General features: G+C 40.2%; 1 protein-coding gene across 2 annotated transcripts; it reads left to right on the top strand.

Moving 5' to 3' along the window:
* The first annotated feature begins 3,056 nt into the window (after positions 1–3,056).
* On the top strand, positions 3,057–8,890 carry sult2st3 (sulfotransferase family 2, cytosolic sulfotransferase 3). Of its 2 annotated transcripts, XM_041045436.1 has the most exons (7): positions 3,126–3,156; positions 3,249–3,480; positions 5,531–5,739; positions 5,894–6,020; positions 6,251–6,345; positions 6,836–7,016; positions 7,110–8,888. In XM_041045436.1, the coding sequence occupies exons 2-7, from the start codon at positions 3,342–3,344 to the stop codon at positions 7,223–7,225; spliced, it is 867 nt and encodes a 288-aa protein (XP_040901370.1). In that variant the 5' UTR covers positions 3,126–3,156; positions 3,249–3,341; the 3' UTR covers positions 7,226–8,888. The 2 variants fall into 2 exon arrangements, with proteins under 2 accessions (XP_040901371.1, XP_040901370.1); XM_041045437.1 differs by lacking the exon at positions 3,249–3,480 and having other exon boundaries at positions 3,057–3,156; positions 7,110–8,890.
* The last annotated feature ends 2,044 nt before the right edge of the window (positions 8,891–10,934 follow it).

Here is a 10,934-nt window from a genome sequence, read left to right as displayed (position 1 = left end):
CCTTGCTGTCAGTGTCTTGCTGGATCAGACTTTAAAGTGTCTTTTGTGAACTAAGAAGTGATTTCATATTGTTTTCTACGATTTGCTTCATTGCAAACTTCATCCAGGGGAAGACTGTCTGAGCCTTCACGATGTTCTCCAGCGGTGTTCGTGTTCTCTGTGTTCATGTAATCAGAGCTTAATGCCTGGCACACTGTGTGATGAGTAGAGTAGCTCACAATTTTTCATGCACTGAGCACCATTAAAGCTTTTGTCACCTCAACATGCTGAAATCTAAAACCATCAATACCAGTTGTTAGCCAAAGAGTAATTCCATCCCTCTCCTGTCCCTTAAATCCACCATAACACCTTATCTCCAATATGGAAAAAAAGTTCTGTTCCCACATTTCTACGGTTACACTTCAGTGAGAGAGCCACTTGAGCAGGGGGTATACCTAAATGTCCCGCTCTCCTGGGAGGAAGGGAAGAAAACCAAAGGGGATAAAGAAGCTTTTGTGCTCACCAACAATGATAATCCAGTGAGAGGAGTGTGTGTGGAGGTGTGAGGGGTGAAGATAGGAGACAAAGAATGAAATGCAAAATAGGGGACGGAGTTAAAAACCAGAGGGAGGGTCTGTACTTCACCTCACCTCACCTGACATGCATCCCTGCACAGAGCCATAAGTCATGTCACAAACGAAATGAATGAGATAACGTGTGATTTCTGTAAACCTGTTTGCCTCCTGAATGATGGCAGCAAATTGAAATGAAAAATAGTCACGTCCTGGCATTTTTAGTTTGCTGCTCATTCCACAACATGTCTAAAAGAGTGACTGCAATTATTAGATTAGGAGAAATTAAATTCTCAGCAGATTGGATTGCTGCAGAAATATTTATCTCTGAAAGAATCTAATTCAAATCTGAGCTGTGCGGTGACTAAAACTAAAACCCTGAGATTTTGTGCCAAACACAGGACCATTTTTCTAAAAGTAGCAGTGTTACTTACTAAAGAGCTGCCTACTGCCATCTCGGATGTTCCATTCAAACAAATACAATGTTTTCCTCTCACCTTCTTGATGCTCTTGGTGCTTTTTTCCCCACACGGGATAATCTCTTTATCAGAGAAACCTGAATAAAAAGGAGAACACACAAATATTGATATAATTTATTTATCGTTCCATCATTTCACACATTTCTTCTGTTACTACAGCTCACGTTTAGCCTGCCATCCCCTCTCTGCTGATGAACTCACTCTGGCTGGTCTTTTCTCTGCTCCTCTCGCTCTGCCTCTCTCTGCTAGGGCCTCTGGAGTCCAACAAAGCTGCCTTTATTGAAATGCCACAATGAGCTTTGCTGTTACCTAATACACTACATACTACATTCTCTGTGTGTGCACAGTTGCTGTTTGTGTGTTGTTGCTGAAAAAAAAAAAAATCACACTTGCATGTTAGAGATTCAGTGGCACATTGACGTTAGTTTGACCTTGTGGATTCCAGAGAGAATTAGAGTAGTGTGACTGGGCTCAGGGTGGGTACCATCCTGATGCAGGTTTATTCACGCTTTACAAGATTAAGGGTGTGAGTCAGGACAAGCTGGACTCGATGGACATTAGGACGGCCACCATATCCAGTCCAGGAATGCATCAACATGGAAAAACTGCAACTTTTTTGTGTCAAGACACAGATGCAGATAAAGTTCTTAGAACTTCCTCAGTCTCATCCTGGATACCCGCAGGCAAAAAACAGGGTTCTTGAGGATTCCAAAGAAGTTCAGAGAGCATTACCAACACCCCATCCAATATCCCACCCTGCTAACATGCTGCTCGATGATTTATGGCTTTACAATAATCTTTTTACTAAGTCAAACTGAACCCTCCAACCAAAGCAACCCAACCCTTTAAACCTGGTCTTGTAGGTCCTCCAGAGGTGCCGACTCTTGAATTAGAAAACAGCTAATGGTTTGCAGTAGATAGTTGCCATTCAGAAAAAATATACAAGGGGGAAAGAAAAGTGGTTCAGCCCTGTCAGCTAGAGTGGCAAATCAAGAGGAGCTCAGAGAGACAAGGGGACTGTATGTAACAGGAGATACCCTCGTACCACCTCAGAGAGAGCGTGGCAGGAGCAACGTGAAGGCTACAAGTCTGCCTGCAGAGCCATAAGACCTTGAACTGGACACAGTCACCATGTCCCGCACTGAGTACATTCAGTACCATGGCCTCCTCTTGCCCCCTGTGGCTCACAGCATGGAGAGCCTGGAGTATGCCCAAAATTTCTCTGTGGAGGACACTGATGTGTTTGCTGTGACTTACCCCAAATCAGGTACAGTGAGTTCATTTTCATATCTGCTGTCTCTTTTTAGCTGTCCCACTTGTCTCCAGGGGAGGTAGTAGGTTTTACCAGCTTTGTGAATACAGTATGTTTGTCCTCCTCTTTACACAAACAAGCAGCACACTTTATAGTATTATTCACCGTAATGAAATATCATAGGCTTTTCAGTAAATAATATGTAACATCAGTGGCCCTGTTTGAGCACCAAAATATGCACATACAGGTGTTTAAGAAGCATTAATGTTACCTGGGTGTCCATCAGTATGTTCTGGTACTGTGATGTTAGTCTTTTTATGGTTTGTATTTATGCATGTGCATCAGCACATCAGTCAGTCAGATGGCCAAAATAATATATTCTCTGTCTCTCTTTTCTCATTCAATAACAAACACTTAAACACACATATATGTACATAAAGAACTATATGTGTTTGCAGATAAAACTTTCCTGAAACTGGACTTCTATCATGGTTTTTTTTTCCCTCTGAGTTTAAACAGATATTTCACTTTTTTTTTTTTTTTAAATGAACACAAATCTTTACATGATTGACTTTCAAGAAAATGTCGGTAGTGAAACTATCTGCTGTCAGCAATTTTCAAACCGATCTTTAAATCATACCAGAAACATTTATTGTCACACATGCCGTAGATTCAGACTCAACATCGCTTATCACTAACTCAGCCACTGGTGGCGCAACTGGTCAGCAATGGGTTTGAATGGGTTGCCAAATCACAGTCGAGTATTCCCCATATCCCAGTCTCTCACTCTTCTATCATAATAACCACGCACAATTGGCAACTCACAGTCGCTGCATAGATCTTATCAGTGACCCGGGGGGAGGTTCTGAGATGGGTAAACTATTATTCATCTACACTTTAATTTTGGTAGAGACATATCCCTGCTGTCCATACCCACATCTACGCTCACATGAACCCTACCCACAGAGGGGGCTGTACGCGAAACGCGGCTGCAAAGGGAAAGAGAACACTATCTGAAGGTGGACCAGACTTCGGCTTGACTCAGATCCTCGCAGCATAATGTCCTCCGAGGAGATTTACATGACTTACCGCGGATATATTGTTCCTAAAGAGACTCACTCCTTAGAGAGCCTGAAGTTTGCACAGGAGTTCACGTTCAAAGACAGTGATGTCGTGGCTGTCACGTTCCCGAAGTCAGGTCGGTGTCTCTGCTCGACAGACATGAGTTGTTTTTAGTATAAAAGTATTAAACCTAGTCGAGTAATGGGACAGGTCGGTTTATTTGTGTCCTTGTTTGTCCACTGTGTGCTGGCGGCACTTTGTTTTGCACAAGCGTGACTTATGCTACGAGTTTTAACAATTTAGATTAGGTTTTACAACTATCTTTGCCTCCCGGTTGTCTGTGGTGGTGTTTGGAGTCAAGCACCATCAACCACCAGGACGTGGTTCCTGAGTAAAAACTGTGGCTGCAGGGCTGCAGGGCTTCAGAGCTGCAGTCTGCAGCACATGCCGTAGGTTTCATGTGGAAACGCCCAAAAAGAAATCAGACCTTACTTCTAAATACCACAAAGTCTTTACAGGTAAAAAATAATCTGTGGTGTTACATCTGCAGATACAGCTTAAAGAGAAATAGTGAAAAATGCTGAACACTGTCTCTCAGCAGAGCCCAGTGAGACCTCTTTAAATTGTTTTATCAGACCAAGATCCAAAAATATTTAATTTACAATCATATGAGTGGCATATGTTTCAAGCCAAGGTGTGGTCAGCATACACCTGTACACTACTGCAGCAGGAGGAGAAGTTAAACCAATGGCAATCAGCCAAGAAAAACAAAAAAAAAAAACAAAAAACAAAAAAAACAAAAACAAAACAAGGGGTGCGCACTGTTAAGAGTGAGTTTTACACACAAAACTGATGCAAACATATTGCATGGGTCATATGTCTGTGAATATTCTCATGGTCATCCAGGTTATGGTCATCCGAGATGAGTTGATTCGAGGTCAGCTGGACTTGGGTTTAAATGTTTTCACCTCTCCTCAAAACTTCATCAGTTCTGAACCTAACAAGCCTCAGCCAAGTCCAGTTGCCCTCAGCTCAGCTTTTCTTGGATATACGTTGGTTACTATAAATTATGTTCTTCAGGTCCTCTGGAGCTCCCAACCCCTGAGCTCGGTCATGATTTACTCATGATTTGCAGCTCAGTGTTTCCATTGAAAAATATACAAGGAAAATAAAAGAAACGTTGTCAACTGGGTCACTTAACAAACAAGGGCTCAGGGAAACAGCCTAGATGGAGGAGGAGAAACTCTCGGACCAGCGTGCAGGCTACCAGATCGAGCCCTTTGCTCAATCTGTTTGAAGACCCTGATCTGAGCACAGTCATGTCCTCGGACGTTAAGTACAGCAGTGTTCCTCTTCCCTCTGATTGTCACTCCACGGAGAGCTTGCAAGACACCCAAAGTTTATTTGTAAAATAAAAAATTTTCAGTTTTTTACCAAATTTAAAATCTGTATGGGGGTCGCTTACAGGGACAAACCCACAGAGAAGTATCACCCCTCTGTGTTTTAAGGTCTGTCTGCTCATTGTTTTGGTTTCATGGCCACATCTTTATGGTTTTGGTTCACTCTCACAGATTGAATCAATGCTGTTTCCAGCTGCAGAAGGCAGCTGTTGGCTACCAGCAGCTTGCTTCTTGGCTGCCTTTTTGATTGTTAATATTTCAGTGTAATGAGATCACAGAATATGTTTAGGTGCTGAGGTGGTTAGTCCAGAGTCTATATATGGTTCAGGGAGCTGCTAATGGGCACAGCGTGAGGACTAATAAATTCATTCCAGGTAATCTTTTATCAAAGGGAATCAGCATTGAGAGCTTAATATCAGAAGGCTGCACAGAGACTGTAGCAGGACCACACTGTAGTCAAACTGTCAGTGATACACACCATTTTCACTGCCTCAGCACAAGACAGCTGATTACTCTGTTCACTTCAATTAGTCATTTTCATTCATTTTTATGGGAGAGCCATAGTGAGAGAGAATTTCCCTCTGATTTTGTTATTGCAGCACCAGTACATATTTTTCGTGGCTCATGAACAGGATGTCTGCTTGAAATGGAATGTTCTCTTTTGTTTTATTCTGTAATTGACTGTTTTTCTGTTAAGGGTCGTTGGAACCAAGGCTACAATAAGTTGAAAATTATGTAGCCTTTGTTTTGCAGAAAACAAAAATGCTCTTCTATATTTTTCTGCAGGTACAGTCTGGATGCAGGAGATCCTCCCTCTGGTGTTGAATGGTGGGGACCTGACGCCGATCCACACCATTCCTAACTGGGACAGAGTGCCCTGGCTGGAGGAAAAAAGATTGGCGGTTGTTGTGGATCAGTTGTCATCTCCACGGGCGCTGGTCACTCATTTTCCCTACCACCTCATGCCCCCGTCCTTCCACACCTCCAAAGCCAAGGTAAATGGACGGAGGCTTTGTGTGATGTTCCCATGTGTACCTCTTTCAATCTGATCTCATATTTAATATCTAATCTATCTATATTTAATATCTAATACACTTTACAGCCATTATATTATTTGCATGTATTGCGTCACTTGTGTCTCTGCCAAAGGTGATCTATGTCATGAGGAATCCAAAGGACGTTCTGGTGTCTTCGTACTACTTCCATCAGATGGCTGGATTCCTCGACGATCCGGGAACTTTTGATGAGTTCATGGAGAAATTCCTGGAAGGCAGAGGTCAGAGAGCACATCATTAAAAGATTACACTGAAGTGTATGAATTTCAGGGAAATGGAGATCAGCATGTTGGTGTATTGCCATGTTAACACATTTTGAATGTTGAAAATCAAGGATCCTCTGTGAAAAATAAAGTTATGTGAAAAATAAAGTCAGCTTTGTTGTCTCTACCAAAGTAGAGGAGTGGTGGCTTTCATCTAAACTGCCGTCTAATGTCTGTGTTGTCTGTAGTGCTGTTCGGAAAATGGACAGACCATGTGAAGAGCTGGAGACACACTGAACTGGGGGACAGAATCATGTACATCACATATGAAGAAATGGTGCAGGTAAAACCATCCCAGCACTCTCACAAACTCATGCCGAGTTTTTGGAAGTGGCGATATTTTCCTTTTTTTTTTTAGGCCAGAGTTTCTGGTTGACTGAACATTAAATGTGTTGTTGACCATTTTCCCAAACAACTTGTCTTTTAGAAGATTTTAAAGTGTCTGCTACAGTTTCAAGAACAGATTTGTGTGAGAGTAACAATCCGAAAATTCAGAGGTGTTAAGGTTATATGATGTGAAATATTATAATCTGCAGCTACCAAATGCCTGATATTTACTGACTAAATGGCCAAAGCACTTAATTCAAAATTACCAAACCAATGCTATTTAAAGATGACCAGTCAAATGAGGGTCATCAGATGGCTTCACAGTGACCTTCCATCACCGAAATCATACAGAAAACTCAATTTAAGAATTTCTCTCTTGAGGTAAATACGAACATCCGCTGCTTCAAATAAATGAAAGTGCATGTGTCCATGTCCTCTCCTTCTAGGACCTGCCTGCAGCTCTCAGGCGTATTTCAGATTTCCTGGGCAGTAACCTGAGTGAAGAGACTGTTCAGAAGATAGCAGAGCATTGCTCCTTCAATACCATGAAGGCCAACAACATGTCCAACTTCAGCCTGGTCCCAAAGCAATACATGGACTCCAACAAGTCTCCATTCTTCAGGAAAGGTGGGGCTCCGTGTGTCCGTCACGCATTTCACCGATAACCTACTTTATTTGACTGTTTTGGTGTGTTTGTGTGTGTGTGTGTTTTTGTGCAAGGTGTTTCTGGGGACTGGAAAAATCACTTCAGCTCAGAGCAACTGGCCCGATTCATTTCAGTCATTCGCAAAGAGATGGAGGGTGAGAGCTTCTCTCTGCCGTGGAGTCTGGATTGATCAGCAGCCAGAGAAAAGACACAGAGGGAGAAAGAGGTCTGTGCACATCATACATGCCAGAGTAGGAAATTGGTGTTAACTTTTGGTTTTCATACTAGACATTTGATAATAAAAGAACATTTTACTGACGTTTTTAATCTAGTAGTCATCCACCATCTCCACCAGGATTTGCGATAGCTGCAGAGCCTGTTAGCAGTTCTCAGGATGGTCTTGCACACGTAATATATTAGGCATTAAAATAGGATATATATATATATTAGGTTGACTGATTAAAGCAGTTTTGTCTGGCCAGGAAGTGAATGCTGCATCCACAAAAGTTCAGCCTGCACAACAAATAATTTCGTGCAATTTACATTAAACCACGACATTGAGGAAATGATGACGATGATCATTTGGATCTTATGAGCAACATATTGCTTATTATTTAACATGATTAAAACAATAGCACTACGATTGCTGGCTTCTCACTAATTTGCATATCATCACAAGTTCCTTTTCCTTTTTTGTTACTTTGTTATTTTTTGTGCTAATTGCTTTATAACTGCCTAGTAAGTACTTTTTAATTTTTGACATTTTTTTTCAAACCACAAATGATTCTAATGTTAGGACATATATTTTCATAAAATGCAGGTGATTTACCCATCTGTGTATGTGTGGGGACAAACTACTTCCCTGTGATCATTTGGAAAACAGCGTTTTACTTTAGCTCAATTTTCCAAATAGTTTAAATTTGCTGAACTATTGGCTAAAGAAACCTAAGAGACAAAAATGTTGTTTATCAATTTCTTATTGGGTTTTATTCGATTATAATTATTTACTCACTTTTATATTTATTAACTTTTTCTTATCACTATGATTGAGTCACTGTTTTTGAATTATTATTGGATTCATTTACACTCCTTCAATATCTCAATTTGTATTACTTGGTACACACCTGCTTTGGCCTTAATTAAAATTTATACAAATGGACAAGTCACATCTACTTTTTTCCAGAGGTGTTCTCTGTCAGTGATCTGTCTGTTAAAGTGAGTTAGTTTTGGTTGGCCAGAAGACAAATCTTTTTATAAGTTGGGTGCTTAACGGTAAACCTCTAAATGCATCACTGTGAGTTAAATAATGTTGCAAAGCTTTCCATGATTCACTCTTTCCAGTCATGATGAGTAAGAGAAAACCTCCTCTCACTGCTTCTCATACAAACATAGGTATCTGTTTTCAGCAGACAAGCTCAGACATGCTGAGCACATGCCAGCTGTCAAACAGCGTAATAAAAACAACAAAGTAGAAATAAGTAAAGTATAATCCAGATGATTTAATGTACATTTACATACAGACGAGAGATAAAATGAACAGGCCTTTGTTTCATAGTGTCATGTCTGTGTTTGTGTGTTTGTCCTGAAATCTTTTTGCCTTTCAATTCTAATCAGTGTCAAATGGAAAACTGAGACGTAAATCAACAGTACACACACATGTCTATGGATGAACAGTGGGGCCTGTGTCTCTTTGACTCGATTATCTGTTTATTATGATAAACAGATTGACTCTTCAGCTGTGTGTTATGTTAACCACCTGACATCCACTCCTGGGTTTTCCTACAGTGGCAATACATCAGAGCAGTTATGTACAGTGTTTTTGTGTACTTTCAAAAAAACAAGGCAAACATGTCGGAACATGTTTCTCCCGCATTCCGCCCTATAGACAGGGGGTGAGAGAGAGAGACAGAGACAGAGACAGACGTGTCCGGTCAGTCATCTCTTATGTGGCTGGTCGCACACAGACACAAACACAAGAACAAATTTGTCAAGTTGGCATCCTTGACGGAGTAATCTAAACAGCTCTCACATGTTCAGATGTACAGCAAAAAACAAATTTCACTGACAGTGAGGTCAAACTAATGTTGAAGCAGCTCACTTATGAAATGTGTCTGATTCGACCAGTAGATGGCAGCCAAACATCATAATCACTGTTTCTGCAGATGCTTCTCGCTCTCAGTGTCCAACTGGATATCGCGACTACACATACAGTCGCTCACCCAAAGAGATCAGGACAGGCTGGCAGATATAGACTGACAGGTTCACAGACACACACAGAAGAGTCATAATTATAGTAAAATAATTTCTAGAGAGTCTGTGGTCATTCACAGAAATCTGAGAGATGCTTCCATTTGAAACTATAATGTTGGATACTGGCACATTTAAATTTGATCTATAAAAGGGGATAAAAAAAAATCACTTGAAAATGTTTCATTGATTGCATCTTCCAGTCATGATAATTTTTTTTCTTCTAAGTCAAATTTGTCACTGAGACTGGCTCAACGTTATCTGAATTAATTAATTAATTAATCCAGTGCAGTGATCTAATATTTTATTCAATTTAACAAACCAGATTCATTTTTATCTTCTAAATACATGTTAAACCAAAGATTGCGTATTTTTGAATTTTCTTGAAAACTCTAGTAATCATGTCACCATCCCTCTGACAAACTGTACATGGCTCTATAATTACTTTCTTGACACTCAACAAATTCAAGTAGCGAATGGACAAGCAAAATATGGAGAAATAGTATTATAGAGGACCACGACACTTAGACCATTGTTGTTTTTGTCTTCTTTTATCTTCAGCTTTATCTTTGCAATGAAAGAACATTTTTGAAAACTTCACAAGGTGAAGAAAATACTAGTCTAATAAAATATCCATGAAACAATTCACTCAACAGAACAAATGACCTCTTTAAAATATATGAATTTATGCAGTTCATACTGCAGTTCTCGCATTTTGTTACAAATCCTACATCATTACTGAAGAGATATGTATGACGAGCCAGTTTCAAGTAAGACTGAGCGTTTACTATATCTAGTAAATCTATTTAAATTGATCTATAATACTAGATCTAATTAACTCTAATCAGTTCTTTAGTATTAAATACCTGTATATACCAAATAACCAGATTATCTTCCCTTGCTCATTTAATTTCACTCAGCCAAGCAGATTCTATAAACCCGCTCTGTCCATATCACAGACGACGCACTGTCATTTCTACACACGCATGCACCTCAACCGCCAAGACGCAACAGCCTCTTGTTCTGTGACTGGCCTGTAACCTGCCTGAGTGAACCTCAATAAGTTATAACTCTAAATATATTCATACTTATAACGTATAATCCATATTCATCTTTTTTGCGTTTCCATTTTTCCTCTTTTCTGTTGGTGTAAAACATCTGAGTCAAGCTGAGTCTGGGATGTTTTACACAATCAGAGATTTTTCCGTTGACGCTGCTGCCACAGTGATGTACTGTATCACCAAATGCACCTTTCTCTTCATTGAATTTCATGTGATCAGCTCTATGAGCAGCGTCCAACAATTAGGTTTAACATAAGAAGTCATTTACGCCAAAGTTCAGCTTTGAATTTACATGAATGCAGTTGCGTCCTGTTCTCAGGCTCTTACTGATCCCTGATATTTATACAGTTGTAAAACTACTGGAAAATGTAAATTCACAGTCCTTAATCATTTTTTAATTCTTAATTTTATCTTTAAATTATGAACAGTGCTGTCACTGGAGTATTAATGTCAAATTTATACTGATTAGGTCTGTAGAAAGCTCTTCTGAGTGTGTGTTTGTGTGTCCCTCCCAGCTCTCCGTCCCCAGAGTTCTGACACTATATCAATTACATGGTGGCCTTTTGTGCCCGGGGGGGTTGGGTGTGTGTA

Source organism: Toxotes jaculatrix, chromosome 8, assembly GCF_017976425.1.
Source record: "Toxotes jaculatrix isolate fToxJac2 chromosome 8, fToxJac2.pri, whole genome shotgun sequence".
NCBI classification, from domain to species: Eukaryota; Metazoa; Chordata; class Actinopteri; family Toxotidae; genus Toxotes; species Toxotes jaculatrix.
Note: the sequence above shows the minus strand (reverse complement) of the source record. Positions and strands in the feature narration are given on the sequence as shown.

What these genes read in the sequence shown, in the direction of transcription:
- sult2st3 (XM_041045436.1), top strand. Translation starts at nt 3,342, where the DNA reads ATGTCCTCCGAGGAGATTTACATGACTTACCGCGGATATATTGTTCCT. An exon ending in TCCACACCTCCAAAGCCAAG is followed by an intron (nt 5,740 to 5,893) that starts GTAAATGGACGG and finishes TCTCTGCCAAAG; the next exon opens with GTGATCTATGTCATGAGGAA. An exon ending in GTCTCCATTCTTCAGGAAAG is followed by an intron (nt 7,017 to 7,109) that starts GTGGGGCTCCGT and finishes TTTTTGTGCAAG; the next exon opens with GTGTTTCTGGGGACTGGAAA.